Source organism: Moschus berezovskii, chromosome 11 (genome assembly GCF_049115385.1).
Source record: "Moschus berezovskii isolate FMDL1 chromosome 11, NW_MosBer_1.0, whole genome shotgun sequence".
Lineage (NCBI taxonomy): Eukaryota > Metazoa > Chordata > Mammalia > Artiodactyla > Moschidae > Moschus > Moschus berezovskii.
In genome coordinates, this window is record NC_142470.1 from 4,103,942 (window position 1) to 4,123,800 (window position 19,859).

The window sequence follows — 19,859 nt, forward strand, 5'->3', positions numbered from 1 at the left end:
TTGAAATAATTTTTGTAGATGGCATGAGGTGTGGGCCAAGATTATTATAATTATTTGTATATGAATGTCTAATTATTCCAGCACCGTTGGGTGAAAAAAACCATCTTTCTCCTTTGAACTGTGATGGTACCGTTGTTGAAAAGGTCATATTTGTATGAGTCAATTTCCAGACTTTTTGTTCTGTCTTTTTAATCCATGTGTCTAGCCTTTCACTAACATTCATACTGGCTATACTACTGTAGCTTTATAGTAAGCCTTGAAATCAATTTGCTCTTCTTTTTCAACATTTTTTAAGTGATTCTAATTCTTTTTCAGAAACATGTTCCATATAAAATTGACTTGTGTGGAATCTTCAAAACACCTTCTTGGAATTTTGATTAGGATTGCATTGAATCTGTAGATCTGTTAGGATTGACATTTTAGCCGTATTGAGTCTCTGAGTCCATGAACATGGTATAGCTCCCGACACGCATTTCAGTCTTTGATACCTTTCATCAGTGTTTTGTAATTTTCACCATACAGATCTTATACGTATTTTGTTAGCTTTACAGCTAAAGCTATATAAGATTTCACTTTTATATTATTGTAAGTAGTACTTTAAAATTTTAATTTCCAACTGTTTATTGCTAGTATCTTGAAAAATTAGTTTACTTTTTGTTTGTTGATTTCGTATCCTGTGTATTCACTGAACCCACTTATTAATTGTAGTAGCCTTTTTGAAGATTCTTTAGGGCTGTAATTAGACGATCCTGTCATCTGCAGATAACTTTTATTTCTTCATGATTTATTGTCCTTTTCTTATCTTATTACACTCTCCAGGACTCCCAGTAAGATATTGAATAGGATTCATGAAAACGGACATTCTGCCGTGTTCCCAGTCTTAAGGGAAAAGCACTCTGTCTTTCACCATAACATATGATGTTAGCTGTAATTTTTTGGTAAATACCCTTTATTAGATTGAAGAGGAAATTACCTTCTCTTTATAGTTTGCTTAGAATATTTACCAGGAAGTGACACTAAATTCTGTAAGTTGCTTTCCTACATCTGTTGAGAAGATTATATAGTTAGTTTTCTTCTGTAGTCTCATAATATGGTTATGTGTTAGTTGCTCAGTCGTGTCCAGCTCTTGGCAGCTCCATGGATTGTAGCCCACCAGCCTCCTCTCTCCATGGAATTCTCCAGGCAAGAACACCAGAGTGGGTTGCTATTTTATTCTCCAGGGGATCTTTGCAACGTAGGTATCAAAACCAGGTCTTCTTCATTACTGGCAGATTCTTTACCATCTGAGCCACCAGGGAAGCTTATACTGACTGATTTTTGAATATTGAACCAGATTTTCATTACTAGGCTAAACCTCATTTTGTTGTAATGTAGTGTTCTTTTTTATGTATTGCTAGATTCAATTTGCTAGTATTTTATTGAGTATTTTTTGCTTCTGTATTCGTGAGGGATTTGGTTTATAGTTTTCTTATAGAGTCTTTGTCTGGCTTTTGGTGTCAGGGAAATGCTGCCTGATAAAACAAGTTGTGTTCTCTTATTTTCTATTTTCTGAGTTTTTATAGCATTGGCATTTTAGTTAGTGTAGGGTTAATACTATCATATGGTTCATTTTTAAAATTTATTTATTTGGCTGCACTGGATCTTGTTTGCGACACGAAGGGTCTTTCTCTGGTTGTACCGTGTGGGCTCCAGAGCACATGTGCTCAGTAGCTGTGGCCCACAGCGTGTGGAGTCTCAGTTCCCTGGTCAGGGACTGAACCCACATCCCTGCACTGGAAGGCAGGTTCCCAACCACTGGACCGCCAGAGGATTCCTGGTTCACGTTTTTCGGTCCATTCCTGTGTTTGTATACATATGTATATTCAGAACCCCATTAAATTATAAGGTTTTTTCAAGGGAAGAAATCCCCCGCCCCCACCTTCATCCTAATATCTGTACACTACACCGTTGTGCTTATTTTAAAAAATATTTATTTATCTGTATTTATTTGGCTGCACCAGGCCTTGGTTTTGGCACGCAGGATCTTTGATCTTCCTTTGTGGCGCCCCCTGCATTGGGAGCACAGAGTCTTAGCCACTGGTCCACCAGAAGAGTCCTGTAGCGCTTATTTTTTATTGTGGGAAAATACACATAACATGAAATTTGCTGTTTTAACCATTCAGTGTACATTTGAATGGTGTTAAGTACATTCTTGTGCAACGCATCACCACCATCCATCTCCAGAACTGTTCCACCTTCCCAAACGGAAACTGTCTCCACTAAACAACAGCCTGGGATTTCTCCTTCCCAGCCCTGGGCGCCCACCATTCTGCCTTCTGCCTTTATGCGTTTGACTAGTCTAAACACTTCATTTAGGTGGCATCATACAATATTTATCCCTTTGTGTCTGACCTATGTCACTCTGTGTAGTGTCTTCAAGGTTCACCTGTATTGCAGCTGGGTCAGGACACCGTTTCTCTTCGTGGCTGTTTAATGGTCCATCGTGGGCATATGGCCCACTGTGTTTATCCACTTATCTGCTGATGGATATTTGGGTTACTTTTGCCTTTTGGCAATAATGCTGCAGTGAACTTAGGTGTGCAGGTATCTGTTCCATCTCTGCTTTCCCTTGTTTTGGGTGTATGTCAGAAGTGGAAAGGCTGATCACACATTGCACCATTTTACGTTCCTACTGGCAAGGCACAAGGCTTCCACTTCCTCCGCATCCTCATCAACCAACCCTTGTTGTTTGCTGGTTTTTTGATAATAGCCCTCCTGATGGGTGTGAAGTGGAATATCACTATAGTCATAACAAGAGTGGGTGAAGAGAGCCCGGCGGTCATCGGGCATCTGACGTCAGTGTTCTGGGCGACAGCCTGTGAGTCCTCCTCTCTTTGGGGTTCAGTTTCCCCATCCTGTACACTGAGCAGACTGGATCAAAGCTATGGTCCTAAGAATTGACTACAGACTACAGTCACTTGGGGAGTTTCTAAAAATCTCCATTCCAAGACCTTACCTCAAGCCAGTTATAGCAGAATCTTGAGGGCTGGGGCCCAGGTCTCAGTAGTCTCAGAATTCCCCTGGTGGTTCCAAGGTTTGGCCAAAGTGGGACCTGAGGATACAGCCAAGCTTCCTGCACCTACCCAAGCATAAGAATCACCTGAGCTGCTGACTTACAAATATAGGTCTCCCAGTCCCTCCCCTGGGGGTTTTGGCTTGGTAACTCTGGGAGGGGTACCCTGTATTTATTTTTTTAATAATTTTTATTAAATCATTGGGAAAGACCCTGATACTGGGAAAGATTGAGGGCAGGAGGAGAAGAGGGCGACATAGGATGAGATGGTTGGATGGGAACCATCCAACTCAATGGACATGAGTCTGAGCAAACTCTGGGAGACAGTGAAGGACAGGAAAGCCTGGTGTGCTGCAGTTCACGGGGTCGCAAAGAGTCAGACACGACTGAGCGACTGAACCACAACAACAGTAGCTGGTTTATAACTGGTGTGTCAGTTTCAGGGTCAGAATCTGTATTTTAGACAAGCCCTCCCGATGATCCTTAACATCAGACAAATCTGGGAAACGCAGGATCAGAGCGGCCCTTCTCCAGCCGCAGCGTACATACAGATCACTGTGGATCTCGCTAATACTAGTCTCCAGTTCAGTGGGCGGGCTGTGGGGCTTGAGTCCCAGCTGCTGCTGCTGCTGCTGGCCTGGGGAGCCCACCTGGAGCAGCGAGGGACTAGCGGCGCACGCCTTCCCTCTCCCTCCTGAAGCAGCCTGAAATTCTGCAAACCCCAAGGCCGGTGGTGCTCCCGCCCCTGGCGAACCCAGGCACGCAGACCAGGAGTGTCTCTGCCCCAAGTACCCTGCTCTGACTCGTCTCTGCTTTCACATCCCGTCTTTCCAGGCTGTTACTGTAAATGAGCAGCATAACACCCCTAACCAGCAGGTGGGGGCCCGCACAGGGCCGAGCACCTCCACAGAGCTGCATGGGCTTCCCGCTCCTCTACCCACCACCTGGCTCTGACATCGGGGTGCATGAGCCTGGCTAATCAGAAGCTTCCAGCCTCTGGAAGCCCAGCTCCTCCGCAGCGAGGCTTTTCCCAACAATGTGTTTCAAGTACCAATTTGGTGTCTGCGCGCTTCTGATCTTGCCAGCCTTTCACAAGCCTTTCTCTTGAATGACGACAAATGGTCTTCATATGCTGGGTTAAAAATCTTTCAGTTGGGGCTTGTTTGTTTATGAAGCAGCATCCATTATCACGGATTTCCAAACTAGCTTCCTTTCTACTGGCGTCGGCATCCAGAGCTACACCGTCAGCCCCTAACAGCAGTGACAGCTGCGTTTTGGTGTTGCTGTTGGGCCTCACAAGTTCTGGGGGTGCAGGGGGGCAGCATGTTTGGAGCGTCAGGGATGAAAGCACATCGAAAACACCTGTGCGCCCTGTGTTTTGATGCTCCCAACCTTACATGTTTTATTTGGTGGCTGTTATTTTGCCGCACGTGGGAATGGAGATCTTTGTCGAGAACACGTGCGGGGAAGAAGGAGATTTCCATGGCTGCGGCCCCCACCCTCTGGACTGAGCTTGCTTGGTGTAGGGGTGGCTGCAGCTTTCACCAGATACCAGTGAGGGGCTCCTTGGCAACTGGGCAGATGTGAACCTCAGCAAACAGCATGGGCCAAACAAGGGAAAGAGAAGAAAGGCAGTGGGAGATGCTGGTCTTGAATGGAGAGTATTTGCCTCACATTTGGCTTACTTTTATTTTGGGGGGGGGGTCTTCCCTGGTGGCTTAGACAGTAAAATGTCTGCCTACAATGCGGGAAGATCCGGGTTCAGTCCCTGGATTGGGAAGATCTCCTGGAGAGGGAAATGGCAACCCTTCTTGCCTGGAGAATCCCATGGACGGAGAAGCCTGGTGGACTACGGTTCACGGGGCTGAAAAAAGAGCTGGACGTGACTGAGTGACAGACAACAGCAGGACCATGCACACTCACCCTTTCATTCTCTCCCTCACATATGTTTCCTGGGAGCGCTTCCCAGGCCTCAGGACATTGGTCAGGGCTGATCACTGATCTGGCCCTTGAGGTGACCCCTGGGCCCAAGAGCCTGGTCTGGGGCCCCTGGGGACCGGGGCCCTGTTGGACCACCAAATCTTGGCCTCTTGGCAGCCCCATCAGCACATCTGGTGAATCCCCGGGGGAGGGGAAGGGCCTTCTTTTGTTCACTAGCTTGGGGGAAGGCAGAGGATCCATCCTGAAGACTCCCACCCAAGAGTGAAGGCGGGAAAGCTCTGAGTCCACAGTGGGCACTCCATAAATGCACATATAAATTACAGCAATGAATAAACAGTAAAGTGAGTGATGGAATATTCCAAAAGTTATTAAAAAAAAAACAACTGAGATGGTTTGACCCTAGAAGGCAGGGCCTGGATTAGACCCGTGGGCAGGAGCCAGAACACTTGGTCTTTTGGCCTCCCCCCAAACCCCCGCCCCGACACATTCCTCCCTCCTGTCATGCTTGTCTCATGACTGACCTCAGGGCTGCATAGTTCTTCGTGGTGGGGCCTGTCCTACGGGCAGTGAGGTGCTGAGCTGTAGCCCTGGCCTCCACCTGCTAGGTGCCAAGTTGCACCCCTGCCCCAGTTGTGACAACCAAAAACGTCCCCATATGTTGTCAAACATCTCCTCAGGGCAAACTCAGCCCTGACCGAGAACATCTGTCCTCAGTTTTCGTGTAAAGAAAGGCTTCCAGACGATAAACACCGTATGATACTGCTTATATGTAGAATCTAAAAACGTGGAACAGATTAACTTACTTACAAAACAGAAACAGAATCACAGATGTAGGAAACAATATTAAGGTTACCAGCGATAGGGGGATGAGGGGAGGCATACCTTGGCGGTTGCGGTTGGCATATGTGAAGTGTCGGTTGCTCGGTTGTGTCCGACTCTTTGCCACCCCATGGGCTGTAGCCTGCCAGGCTCCTCTGTCCATGGAGTTCTCCAGGCAAGAATACTGGAGTGGGTTGCCATTTCCTTCTCCAGGGGATCTTCTCGACCCAGGGATCAAACCTGTGTCTCTTGCATCTCCTGCATTGACTGGTGGGTTCTTTACCACTGAGCCACCAGGGAAGCCCATCTTCAACATTAGCAGACTCTTTGAGAGCCCATGGACTATAGTCCATGGCAGTCTCCAGGCCAGAACACTGGAGTGGGTAGCCTTTCCCTTCTCCAGGGGATCTTCCCAACCTAGGGATCGAACCCAGGTCTCCTGCATTGCAGGCGGATTCTTTACCAACTGAGCCACAAGGGAAGACCAAGAATACTTGAGTGGGTAGCCTATCCCTTCTCCAGTGGATTTTTCCAACCCAGGGATCAAACCCGGGTCTCCTGCATTGGCAGGTGGATTCTTTACCAACTGAGCTATCAGGGAAGCCCAGCAACTACTGGCTCAGATGGTAAAGAATCCGCCTGCAATGCAGGAGACCCGGGTTTGATCCCTGGCTTCGAAAGATCCCCTGGAGAAAGAAATGGCAACCTACTCCAGCATTCTTGCCTGGAGAATCCCATGGACAGGAGCCTGGAGGGCTACACTCCATGGGGTCACAAAAAGCTGGACACAACAGAGCAACTAACAGTCTTTTGCAGGTGAGGAAACGGAACCTCAGAGAGGTTGTGTTTGTGGCCTGAGGTCACACAGCAGGTCCACGTGGAGGTGAGATTCTGACCCGCATCTGTGTAATTCCAGGGAACCCACTGGTCTCCCCGAAGGATGGGGCATTCACTCCCCACAGCTCACCCCCCATGGTGTGCCCCCGACCACTGCCCCAGGAGTGATGGCAGCTGGGAGCTGTCCCTGAATCAGGAGGTGGAGAGCTTCCACAGTGGGGAGACCCCACCTGCATCTTTCCCTGGTGACTGGCCAGAGACTGGTGCCCCGAGCCCCGAGTCAAGGCCACTGAGGCTCTGCCCACTCTCGGGGGCTGAAGCCCACCCTGGCCTCGAGTCCAGCCTTCGTCCCCTCCAGCCGACACAATGCCTCTTCTCCCCCGTAGGGTGTTTTTCCTGAACGTGCCATTCGATTCTGTCATCGAGCGGCTGACCCTGAGAAGAACCGACCCCATCACAGGAGAAAGGTCTGTGCCAGCCCTGCAGTGGGTGGCCCTCCAAGGGCTCCAGAGGCCACGCCCCACCGGGGACCCCCACCATCCATCTAGCTGATGGGTGCCAGGGCAGGGCTGCTCCAGGGATACTGCTGGGGACAACGGACAGATGATTTTAGAAAGGGGGTTCACCCAGCCAGCTCCTCCGCACTATCTGCCAACCTTCTTTTCCTGGAAGAGTAGCAAGAAAATGAGTGTCCGGGCTGTACAACAGCTTTAGTTAAACTGCTCACCTGCTCTGACCCGGGCTTGGCTCTGACCCCAGTGTGTCACTGCGGTGCGTCCCTGCCGTGGCTGCTGAACAGACACGTCCCCTTGGGAACAGCGTCACCTCTGAGCCCTCCCGTGGCTATAGGGGCTAACTCCTGGGCTTTCCCTTGCATCTGACCGAGTCCAGTCGCTGTGTCGGTAGTGAAACAGTTTATAGTCCCCGCGATTGCAAAGAGGTTGAAGCCCCCATCTTCCCAATAACCCTGGTTCTTGGTAACTAGACTGCATTTCTCAGGACAGAGGAGGAGGGGCGGGAAGGAAGCATCAGGATTTTCCCATCACCGTGTGCTGGGGGACGTCCTCTCACTGACCCACATCAGGTGAAATGGGCTTCACGCTGCCGGGGTCTCTCTCCCAGTGACCAGGGCACTTCCTCGCGTCTCCACTCATGCTTGGCGTTATCATGTCCCCTCCCCTATGTGACCGTGAGCTCCCTGAACACAGGCGAAGTCTCGCTGCCACTGGGTGGTCAGTAGCAGGTGTGTGCCAGGCATCCATGGCAGGCACCCAATATTGTTTGGAAGGAAGAGAAGAAAGGAGAAAGGAAGGAATGCACAAGAGGAATTTGGCCCTTAGTGTTTTACTATATTCTGTGCTATTGCTGATCTGCGTCTTCTCTCCTGGGAAGGGGCCATGCTTTGGGTTTCTCTGCGGCTCTCAGCCTAGCCAAGGGTATGCACCTGGCTGGTACAGAGTAAATGTCTACTGCTGGTGGTGAGGGGGTCCAGCCTCTCTCCTGGGAAGGGGTCCCTTCTCGCCGTCCTCTGAGCTGGACCAGGGCTCACCGGCTTCCCCGCCTCTCGCAGGTACCACCTCATGTATAAGCCACCTCCGACCATGGAAGTCCAGGCCCGTCTCCTGCAGAACCCAAAGGATTCGGAAGAGCAGATCAAGCTCAAAATGGATCTGTTCTACAGGAATTCTGCTGAGCTGGAGCAGTTCTACGGGGAGGCCATCACCCTCAACGGGGACCAGGACCCATACACGGTCTTCGAATACATTGAGAGTGGGATCATTAATCTCCTACCCAAGAAAATCCCCTGACGGGTTCTGAGCTGGGAGCATCCCTCAGGGGGACGAAATTAGACCCTCACCCCCTGACCCTCTGGAAGGTCAGCCAAGCCAATAAAGTGCTGGGTATAGTCTCATGGGTCCTGGAGGTGGCCGGAAACTGGCCTTGTTTCGGGGTCTGGGAACGCAGGATGGGTGCAGCCTGGGGAGGCAGTCAGGTTGACCGTGGCGGGCCGGGTCAGACCTGGGATGCGGTGTGGCTCCAGCGGCCATGTGCTGTGTGCCCCGGGGTTGTCGCCGGATCCTCATTTCTTGCAGCTGAAATGGGTAAAAATAGTCCCTGCCTCACAGGGCTGCTTTGGGATGAAATGAGATGACACAGGTAAAGCTCTCAACATAGAGCCTGGCACAGACTACACTCTCTGTGAATGTAGTTTTACCGAAGCCACTGTCTCCAGAGCAGCCTGCCCAGTAGAACTCTCTGGAATGACCGATGTGCAGCCAACAGAGCGGCTGTGAGCTCCAGGGGACTGTTGAGCACAGGGAACGTGGCCGTTGCCACTGAGGAGCTGTTTTTTACAACTGTCCTTAAGCTTCACTAATTTAAATATAAATGGCCACATGTGGCGAGTGGCTGCCAGGTCAGTGCAGTTCTAGACACACGTGGCTGTTCTAAGACTTGCTGGAAGTCCTTGGAAGGCCCACCTTCAGCTCCCACTGAGATAGCCCCTCTGGGTCCTGCAGGGCCCACGGCACACAGGAGGGACCCTGGGGGGACAGGACAGTGACATCTCAGGGTGACAGAGCTCTTGATCCTCTTTCACAAGCTTCCTCCGCCCCCTATTATTATTATTATTTTATCTTGTTAGAAAGGTACTTGGATGATTCCCACTGAAGCTGGAGAGGGTGAGTGACTTGCCCGAGGTCTCTCGGACCCAGCGTTCTGGTGCTCTCCGCCTGCAGGCCTCAGGGGGCTTAGCCAGCCAGGGTCCAAGACAAGGACTCGAGCTTCTGGGCTCTGGGTGGTCAGGGACTCCGGGTCTAATGGCTAAAGCCCCTTCCAGCCTAGGGCAGCCCAGAGTCCCCCAGCAAAGATCTGACCCTAGCAATGGTTGTTGTGACCGCTGGCAGCCAGCAGCTGGGGCCCATGGAGCCAGGCCTCCGGGCCTGCCCTCCGGCCTCTGCCTGGGTCACGGCAGGGAGAACCCCAAAGGCCTTGGCCAGACCTCCCAGGACTAGGCGCCTCTCTAGAGGCGGCATCCTGGCCACAGCGCCTCCCCTGTGCCTAGTGGCCCTGCCCCCGACTCTCTCTCTCTCCATCCTGCCCCGGCACTGGCTGCCTCCTCCTGACACTCCATCAAGCCTTCCCCTGCCCCTCCCCTTCCCCACCCCACAGGGAACAGGGCATCTCTCCCCGAAGCCCCCTGACCCTGGGCTCCTGCCCGTGGAGCCTCCTTGGGCCCCAGAGGCCCCAGGTCCAGACCACAGGGCCAGGCTGCTGTGATCAAACTCTGCCGCGTGCACCCAGCACCCCCGATTGCAGGAGACAGAAGATCGGGAAGGTGACCAGCGCCAGCCTAGCCAGGGGTCTCTCCCCTTGCTCTGCCTGCCCTGCTGCGTGTCATCCCGGGCACCAGAGACGGCAGTCTCAGTTTACTCTCCAATGGAACCCCACCCAGATGCACAGCCTCAGCTCCGGACGTCACAAACACTGGTTTCGCTCACACAGCGGTACTGCTCTGTGCACAGCCTCCTCTTTCTCCACCTGCCCCGCCCCCTATAGGGCAAGCTGTCCCCGCTCTGTGAGGTAGGTGATGCCCCTGCCAGGAGCCTGGGCTGTGGACCCCAGCAGCCTGGGTCCCCATGCTGCTGTGTGGCCTGGCGCGAGTCACTTCACCTCTCTGGACCCTTGTAAAATGAGAAGGGTCACTGCCTCCTAGCAATACTAGGCACATACTGTGGGGTGGAGTGATGAATACATTCACCAAGGCTAAAAATAGGGCGTGGCACATATATGCGCCATAAACGCGGCTCTTCCCATTGGGGTTCTCACAGCTCTCCTTGAGGTCAGGGCTGTTTTTCTTTATTTATCCCCAGATGAGGAAACTGGGGCTCAGAGGAATCCAATAACTTGTGGACGGCTGAATGTGCTAAGTGGCAGCAGGGGTCGGGACCGGGGTCACCCGCTGCTCCCAGAACTCCAGGAGATGACCAGCAGGCCGCTGCTTTGCTCTCAGTCCCGTCGAGGTTGCTGAAGGCATCCAGGCTCGCGGGGCCCCTGCCTTCTTCCCCCCACCCCAGGAGCTCCAGGTGGATGAACGTCGCCCGGCGCTCCTCCCAGCCGCCTCCCAAAGGCCCCGGCGTCCCGGATGCCCCTGCAGGGCCTCAGTTGGGTTCCGGCGGCGCCGCAGAGGCGGAAGGCGCGGGCTTCACTGAGATGAGCCCGGGCGCGCGCTGCTGGGGTTGGCCCCACACGCTCCCGCTCGTAGCTGCTCCCTCCGAAGCGACCAGCAAATGACATTCTTCCTCCGCGCCCCTCCCCCCAGCCCCCTGGCTGGAGAACATTAGCATCCGGTCCAAGCCGCAGTGATGGCGATCTGGGGGCTTTCGGGCCCAGTGCTGTGGCTGGAAGGCGAATGTCCTGTTAATTCCCAGATGAGGGGCTGTGCTTGAAGTTAACCGCTGAGGTCTGATTAAGTCGTGCCCTTGTCGTCATTTCAGCAGTCCCCTCGTTCACCTCCAGCCTCTTTGATCCTGTTGTCACGACAAGCTCTCCCCTCCCTCTCTTACACCCGACCCCCTGGCTCCGGTCTGTGTTTTTCCGGCCCCTCCCTTCCCTGCTGCCCCGGGCACTGGGCAGTCCAGATGCTCTAGAGGCTCCTTTGGGGTGTCTGCCTGTCCCCACCCCGAAGGTGTGTCTCCTGCGGGACCTGGACCTGGATGCCACTGCTGAGCCCAGGCCTATGTATACCTGTGCTTCCTCTGAGCCAGCCAATCAGCTTCTCTCTCCCAGGAATCTGGGAAGAGAAGCGAGGGCCCGGGTCCCTCTCTTCCTGCGGCTGGGGGAAAGGAGAGGATGCTGGGAGCTGTCTGGCCCATGTGCGGCACAGCAGAGCAATGCAAGTTCATCTGGAGGAACCAAGAGAGAGGCAGACACGTGCCTGCCCACCCATTCCACAGGGACTCGTTGAGTGCCTACTGCGTGCCTGGCAAGGGGCATAGAGCAGAGGGGAAAAAAGACAAAAATCCCTATCCTAATGAGTCTTGTGTGCGCGCACGCTGAGTCACTTCTTCAGTCGTGTCTCCGTGTGACCCCGTGGACTGTAACCTGCCAGGCTCCTCTGTCCATGGGATTTCCCAGGCAAGAGTACTGGAGTGGGTTGCCAGGCCCTCCTCCAGGGGATCTTCCCGGCCCAGGGATTGAACCTGCGTCTTTTACGTCTCCTGCATTGGCAGGCCGATTTTTTTACTGCTAGTGGCAACTGGGAAGCCCCATTGAGGCTTTGTGTGTGTGTGTGCTTGCTAAGTTGATTCTGTTGTGTCCGACACTTTGCGACCCTATGGACTGTAGCCCACCAGGTTCTTCTGTCCATGGGATTTTCCAGACAATACTGGAGTGGGCTGAGGCTTATATTTTACCAAAAACATGACAGAAATGAGAGAGAAAAGGTCACCACCGAATTTCTGATGGCTCCTAAGATCCATCTCTGCCCTTAGGTCCCCTGAAACAGCCCTGCACCCTCCCGGCCAGCTCTTTTTTTCCACAGGGGATCAGATGAGGTTCCTGGGCACAGTGCATAGTGTGCGTGCCCAGGGCCAGGCAGCAGGTAGCAGGGAATTTAAACATAGAACTCACAGGAGATCCCCTAGGGGAGGTGACGGTGGCTTGGGGGCTGACTTCTGAGGCACATGAGAGTTTGAAGGTATAGGAAAAAGTGACTATGAGTTGATCATGGAAATGCTGCCATTAAAAAATTGAAACGTGATTATTTTTATTATTAAAATGTTACTTATAAAAAAAAGCCAAACAGTACATCGGAAGCTCATCCCCTAGGAAGGGAAATTCCCATCCTCTCCACAATAAAATCCTTAGGTGTCCATTTGCTGGAGATAACTGTATTTCAAAGTCTGAAGCGGATGGATGGATGGACAGATGAATGGACAGGTGGACAGATAAGTGGTTTAAATACACCAATGGGACTGTATCGTATATACTGCCCTGTAACCTGCTTTTTAAAGACGGTGGTAAGGACACTTAGCAGATCTACTCTCTTAAATTTTCAGCGTATACTAGAGTGTTGACTCTAGGCTTATTGCTGGGAGCGACTCTCTAGAATTGTTATTCCTCTCGGGTAACTAAAGCTCTGGGCCTGGGGAACAGCAGCACCCCGCTCCCCTCCCCAGCCCCTGGCAGTCCCCGGCCTGCTCCCTGCTTCTGTGAGCTTGATGATTTCAGACCCCGCATGTAAGTGAAGTCACGCAGCGCTTGCTCTCTGCGGCGGTGGATTTCACCGAGTGTAACGCCCTTGGAGTTCACCCACGTTGTCATATGAGCCAGGCACCTTTCTTCAGCAAAACACTTCCTGGATTTTTTTTTTCCCACCAGCCATTCGGGGCCATCAAATAAGTTACTGAGCCACCAACACGGTCATTTCTTCCCCAGGGCAAGAGGGCTGAGCTTGGTTCTCAGCAGTCACTTCTGCTCAACCATAGACTGGTTTTTAGTGATGCCCATGTGAAGTCCAGTGTTTCCTGTCAAGCTCTTGTTGCCTTTGCAAATCTTTCCCACCCAGACAGGAGGACACTACCGTGTAATTTACATGTAAATAGCCAACAGAGCACTGAGTCACACTTCAGAAACAGTGGCACCCTCCACTGATCTCCAGGTGGAGAGGAAGAACACGCAGGGGCCAGCTCACAGGCCCGGTGCATCGAACCTGCCGCCTCGGATCCATGGGGAGGTTGAACCACAGGTGTGCCCAAGCTGGGGTCTCCTTTGCAGTGATGACTTTATCTGCTCTCTGCAAAGCCACCAGAGCTTGGAGGTCGTGGTGAGTGATGGAGAAGGTGCAGCAATGTAAACTTTATTGAGAGATAATTCCCATATCATAGAAGTTGTTCATTTAAAGCAAGAATTCATTCATTTAAAGTGTATTAAATGCAGATGAGGGTCCTACTGAGAGCTGCCTGCACACCGCTGCACCCCCGCCCCCCACCGCCGGCCAGTTTTTAATGAGACTGTCATCGCAAAGTGTTGGAGCCAAGACGGAGACACTAGAACTCCCTTGCAGTACTGGGGGGTGGGAGCCTTGGTTACCATTCAGAAGACCGTGAACCATGCTGCACATGGGCGCCTGGCATTCCTCCCCTAGTAGTGCCAAGAAAAATGTGTGCGACTATGTACAAACTTGTTAACAGCAGTTGTGTTCGTATTAGTCCTAAACTGGAAACAATACTGTCTATCAGTTGTGGCATATTACACAGGTAGATGATCTGTGACAATAGAACAAACCCCTGATAAAGGCCACAGTCCAAGTGAATCTCACAACCAGACCCAGAAGACTCGATGTTATGATTTGATGTGGATGAAGTTCATGAACAGATAAAAACGAATCACTGCTAACAGAAATCAGAAATAACTAAGACCTCTGAGCAGATCATTGCTGGAGCCGGGGGTTGGTGCCAGGAACCTTTTGGGCGACGTCAAGCTTTTGTCAGTCTGGATAGTAGTTATGCCCAAATCTTAAGCCATACACTTTGTTATGTATGTTACATGTTAATTAAAAAGCTGACTGCATCTGAGACAGGCCTAAAAGGCAGCACACACACATGTGACTGAGAGGTGTGAACAGGGCATAACTGGACATTTTACGGAAGAAAACATGAACGGCCAACTGAATATATCAAGAAAGCTCTCCCTTTTCCGTAACCGGGGATGAGCACACTGTCCTGGGATAGTGCCACGTGCTCCCAGACTGGCAATAATCTAACAGCCTGGAAGCTCCTCGTGTTGAAAGAATGTGGAGCAGCGGGCACTCGTGCAGACTGCCGGGGGGTGTGGGGAAGTTGCCGGCTTTGGAAGTGATCGGGGTCACGTGGTAGAGTGAAGCTGCGGTGTGTGCGTGTCCGTGTGGAGGTGCACCCTGAGAGGGTGCAGGTGAGTTCACAAGTGCGTCAGCATCCCCTGAGGTGTTCATGCAACTTGGACCTTCTCAGAGCCCGCCTCCGGCTGCTTACGCTTGCCTCCATGGGTGCAGCCAGGCGTGGGCACCACTGTGAAAACATTTTTCCAGCTATCCGGCACATTATCTTGCTACCGGCCTGACAAGGAAGCTGAAATGCAAAGAAGGGCAGAGCTGAGAGAATCAGAGACTCGAGGACTCAGACCTGGGGCTGGATTGAGCCCCCCCGACACCCGGCCTCCCCTGAAATCCCGAGAGACTCTTGGAGGCACCTGTCTCTTCCAACACAGGCCCGTGTCCCCAGTGAGCAGACCTGGGTGGCAGACATGATGGCCTCTTGTCAGAGCCCCAGCTAACACCAGCACTGCTGCCCTCTCAGCCTGACTTCCTTGGCTTGTCTGAAGGAGGAGACAGGGAAAGGAGACGGTAACAGAACCTGAATGTGGAAACAGCCAAGGATGGCGTTAGCTGTGGTTGTGGGCTGGCTGCGGTCCAGGCAAGGACGGGGTCCTTCCTCTTAACTGCAGGCAGGTGCCCTTGGAGTCCTGGGCTTCTCCCTTCCGCTTAAAGGCTCTTGAGTTCATGTTTGAGGAGCACGGTTTGTAGGGTGAATCAGCGTCCCAGTATCCACAGGTCTGACGGCGTTGTGGGATTTTCAGTGTTAAAACTGGGCCAGTCTTGGACAAACTGGCATGAGTTGGTCACCCTACCAGGCTGATCTAATCTGGGACCCACGGGCCAGCTGCTCTTATGGTTGGAGACACTCAGCAAAGCCTGGGACAGAGCATGGGCGACAGTCCTGTGTGGTCATGGTCACAGCTGCCGAGGAGGAGGAGGACGGGTAAGGAGGAAAGGAAGCGCACAGTCCAGCAGACCCGGGAAACCGCTGCCTTCTGCAGCGTCCCTCCAGCGCCTTCTACTGACAAGCCTAACATCGTGCTCACTGCAAAGGAGACACGCTGAAGGCGGGAGCCCATCAGACCAGAAGCGGCAGTGAAGGGTGTCTGGACCTAGCGTTAAGCATTCAGTAAAGTGGCACACAGGTGTCATGGACCTGTTCCTTGTTTACTGCTGTGTAATATTCCTCTGTGTGGACAGTCTGCATTTTCTTTATATATTTAATTATTGATGGGCATTTGTGTTGTTTCCAGGCTCTAGAATATTATGAACAGAACCATCATACACATTTCTATCATTTTTTTGAGGGTTTTTTTTTGTATCCAGAAACCTTGCTAATCTCACTTAATTTGAAAATGTACCAGTGGGTTCTTTAATACTTTTTTCATGCCCAGTCATACTGACTGAGAATATGGTGTCTATTTTTTCCAATGTTTATACCTGTCTCTTTCTTGCCTTATTGCAATGGCCAGGACCTATACTACAATACTGAGCAGAAGTGCTAATAGTCAGTCTCTTTTTTTTCTCATTCCTGATCTCAGTAGAGTTCTCAATATTTTACCATTAAGCATAACATTTGTTGTAAGAGTTGTTTAAGATATATTTTATTAAATTAGGAAGTTAACTGTTCCTTTTCCAAGATTACTGAGATGGTCATTTAAAAAGAAATCATTATTATTGAATTTCATCAATCTTCTTTTTTCCATCTTTTGAGATGATCACTTTATTTTTCTCTTCATTTGCTGTAGTGAACTGCAATGATTGGTTCTTTCTGGTTCATTTCTAGAGTAAACCGCTTTGATTGTGATGTAGTATAATTTTTGTTGTTGAACTGCTAAGTCGTGTCTGACTCTTTGTGACCCCATGCCAGCAACGTGCCAGCCCTCCCTGTTCTTCACCATCTCCCAGAGTTTGCTCAAACTCATGTCCATTGAGTCAATGATGCCGTCTAACCATCTCATCCTCTGTTGCCCCCTTCTCCTCCTGCCCTCAATCTTTCCCAGCATCAGGGTCTTTTCCAGTGAGTTGGCTCTTTCCATCAGGTGGCCAAAGTACTGGAGCTTCAGCATCAGTCCTTCCCATGAAAAGTCAAGGTTGATTTCCTTTAGGATTGACCAGTTTGATTTCCTTGCAGTTCCAGGGACTCACAAGAGTCCTCTGGGGCAGAGCAACAAAGACGATCCTCTACAGTGGTGGGCACAGCTGCCGAGGAGGAGGAGGATAGGGAGGAAGGAAAGGAAGGGCAAAATTCACCAGACCCAGGAAACCTCTTCCTTCTGCAGTGTCCCTTTAGCACCCTCAAGTGACAAGCTTAACAAAATTAGAAAGCATCAATTCTTTGGCACTCAGCCTTCTTTATTTTTATTATAGATATATTTAATCATATATATATATAATGAATTCATTTTGATAATCTTTGTTTAGGAGTTTGGCACCTAAATTTTTGCTTGTCTGTAAGATTGGCTTTGTCTTGTTTGGGTTCCCACCAAAGCAGATCGTGGGACGAGGAGGGTCTTGGGTACCGGGAGGTGATCCTAGGAAGTGCGTGGAGGGATGGGGAACAGGAAAGGGAGAGAGGTCAATAAAGTCTAGGTGGATGGGCAGGATGCTGCTGTAGGTTACTAGGGTGCATCCCACTGGGGGATCCTCCAAAAAGCCATGGGAACACCGTTTGAAATCATCCCTCCAAGGGACTGACCCTCATTTCTCATTGCTTTAGAGTTGCCCTCAGGGGAGTTACCTCCCCTAGACTACTGCTATCTGGCAACCAAATAAGTCCCTGGGGGCACCGGGAGAGGCCTTCAGACAGGAGAGGAGAGAAACCAATGCTCAGGTGGAGAAGGGGTCAGGTACTGCTGACACTGCTTCCACACCTAATAGTGGACTCAGGGGAGGCAAGAGGATCTCTGAGAAGCGTCCAGTTTCTGCTGCCATCCACCCCTTTCAGTTCAGTTCAGTTCAGTTGCTCAGTCGTGTCCAACTCTTTGCAACCCCATGAATCACAGCACGCCAGGCCTCCCTGTCCATCACCAACTCCCGGAGTTCACTCAAACTCATGTCCATCGAGTCGCTGATGCCATCCAGCCATCTCATTCTCTGTCGTCCCCGTCTCCTCCCGCCCCCAATCCTTCCCAGCATCAGAGTCTTTTCCAGTGAGTCAACTCGTCTCATGAGGTGGCCAAAGTATTGGAATTTCAGCTTTAGCATCAGCCCTTCCAATGAACACCCAGGATTGATCTCCTTTAGAATGGACTGGTTGGATCGCCTTGCAGTCCAAGGGACTCTCAAGAGTCTTCTCCAGCACCACAGTTCAAAAGCATCAATTCTTCGGCGATCAACCTTCTTCACAGTCCAACTCTCACATCTATACATGACCACTGGAAAAACCATAGCCTTGACTAGATGGACCTTTGTTGGCAAAGTAATGTCTCTGCTTTTTAATATACTATCTAGGTTGGTCATCCACCCCTTTGGCTGCCCACATAATGTCCTTGTTGGAGCTGTTTTAGGGTAGCGGCCAGCAATCTTCAAAGCAAGCTTTACTAAAGAGAATTAGTATACAAAAGACCCCAGATAGACAAAGCAATCTTGAGAAAGAAAAACAGAGCTGGAGGAATAAGGCTCCTTGACTTCAGACTATACCATAAAGCTACAGTCATCAAAACAGCATGGTACTGACAGAAAAAGAGAAATACAGGTCAACGGAACAGGGTAGAAAGCCCAAAGATAAACCCACACAAACATGGTCAATTAATCTATGACAAAACTGGCAAGAATATACAATGGAGAAAAGACAATCTCTTCAATAAGTGGTGCTGGGAAAACCAGACAGTTACATGTGAAAGAATGAAATCAGAACACTCCCCAACACAATACACAATAAACTCAAAATGGATTTAAAAAGGATTACTAGAACCAGCCCTTTCTAATGGCAGAAAGTGAAGAGAAACTAAAGAGCCTCTTGAAGAGCGTGAAAGAGGAGAGTGAAAAAGCTGGCTTAAAACTCAACATTCAAAAAATGTTAAAAAAAATTTTAACTGTTAATGTTTTTGGCATTGTGCTTTGTACCATTTATTAAATAAAAATTTAAAAAAATGTTGGAATGCATGGCATCTGGTTCCATCACTTCATGGCAAATAGGGGAAAAAATGGAAACAGTGACAGGTTTTATTTTCTTGGACTCCAGAATCACTGTGGATGGTTACTGAAGCAATGAAATTAAAAGACACTTGTTCCTTGGAAGAAAATTATGACAAACCTAGATAGCGTATTAAAAAGTAGAGACGTCACTTTGCTGACAAAGATCTGTAAAGTAAAAGCTATAGTTTTTCCAGCAGTCATGAACAGATATGAGAGTTGGACCATAAAGAAGGCTGAATGCTGAAGAATTGATGCTTTCAAACTGTGGTTTTGGAGAACTCTTGAGAATCCCTTGGACTACAAGATCAAACCAGTCAATCCTAAAGGAAATCAACCCTGAATATTCACTGCAAGGACTGATACTGAAGCTGAAACTCCAATACTTTGGCCACCTGATGCGAAGAGCTGACTCACTGGAAAAGACCCTGATGCAGGGAAAGATTGAAGACAGGAGGAGAAGGGGACGACAGAGGACAAGATGGCTGGATGGCATCACCGACTCAGTGGACATGAGTTTGAGCAAACTCCAGGAGATAGTGAAGGACAGGGAAGCCTGGTGTGCTGTAGTCCATGGGGTCCCAAAATGTTGGACAAGACTGAGCGGCGGAACAATAGTAGTGATGTTGACCATCTTTTAATGTGCTTTGCTTTTTGACCATCTGTATGGGCTCGATAAAGGACAGAAATGGCAGGGACCTGACAGAAGCACAAGATATTAAGAAGAGGTGGCAAGAATACACAGAAGAACTGTACAAAAAAGAGCTTCACGACCCAGATAATCACGATGGTATGATCACTCACCTAGAGCCAGACATCCTGGAATGTGAAGTCAAGGGGGCCTTACGAACCATCACTATGAACAAAGCTAGTGGAGGTGATGGAATTCTACTTGAGTTATTTCAAATCCTGAAAGATGATGCTGTGAAAGTGCTGCACTCAATATGCCAGCACATTTGGAAAACTCAGCAGTGGCCACAGGACTGGAAAAGGTCAATTTTCATTCCAATCCCAAAGAAAGGCAATGCCAAAGAATGCTCAAACTACCGCACAATTGCACTCATCTCACACGCTAGCAAAGTAATGCTTAAAATTCTCCAAGCCAGGCTTCAGCAATACGTGAACTGTGAACTTCCAGATGCTCAAGCAGGTTTTAGAAAAGGCAGAGGCACCAGAGATCAAATTGCCAACATCCGCTGGATCATCGAAAAAGCAACA

The 19,859-nt window shown here is 50.2% G+C and overlaps 1 protein-coding gene across 7 annotated transcripts in view; it reads left to right on the forward strand.

The window, feature by feature from the left end:
* AK8 (adenylate kinase 8) overlaps positions 1-8,743 on the forward strand; it is a 132,400-nt gene extending 123,657 nt beyond the window's left edge. For 2 of the 7 annotated variants that reach the window (XM_088841053.1, XM_088841052.1), the window contains 2 exons: positions 7,036-7,116; positions 8,220-8,743. In XM_088841053.1, coding sequence (XP_088697179.1) covers positions 7,036-7,116; positions 8,220-8,457 — 319 coding nt within the window. In that variant the 3' untranslated portion in view covers positions 8,458-8,743. The remainder of the gene's footprint in view (positions 1-7,035; positions 7,117-8,219) is intronic. The other 5 variants (XM_055400001.2, XM_055399999.2, XM_088841050.1 and 2 more) reach the window with 5 other exon arrangements.
* Positions 8,744-19,859: the final 11,116 nt, after the last annotated feature.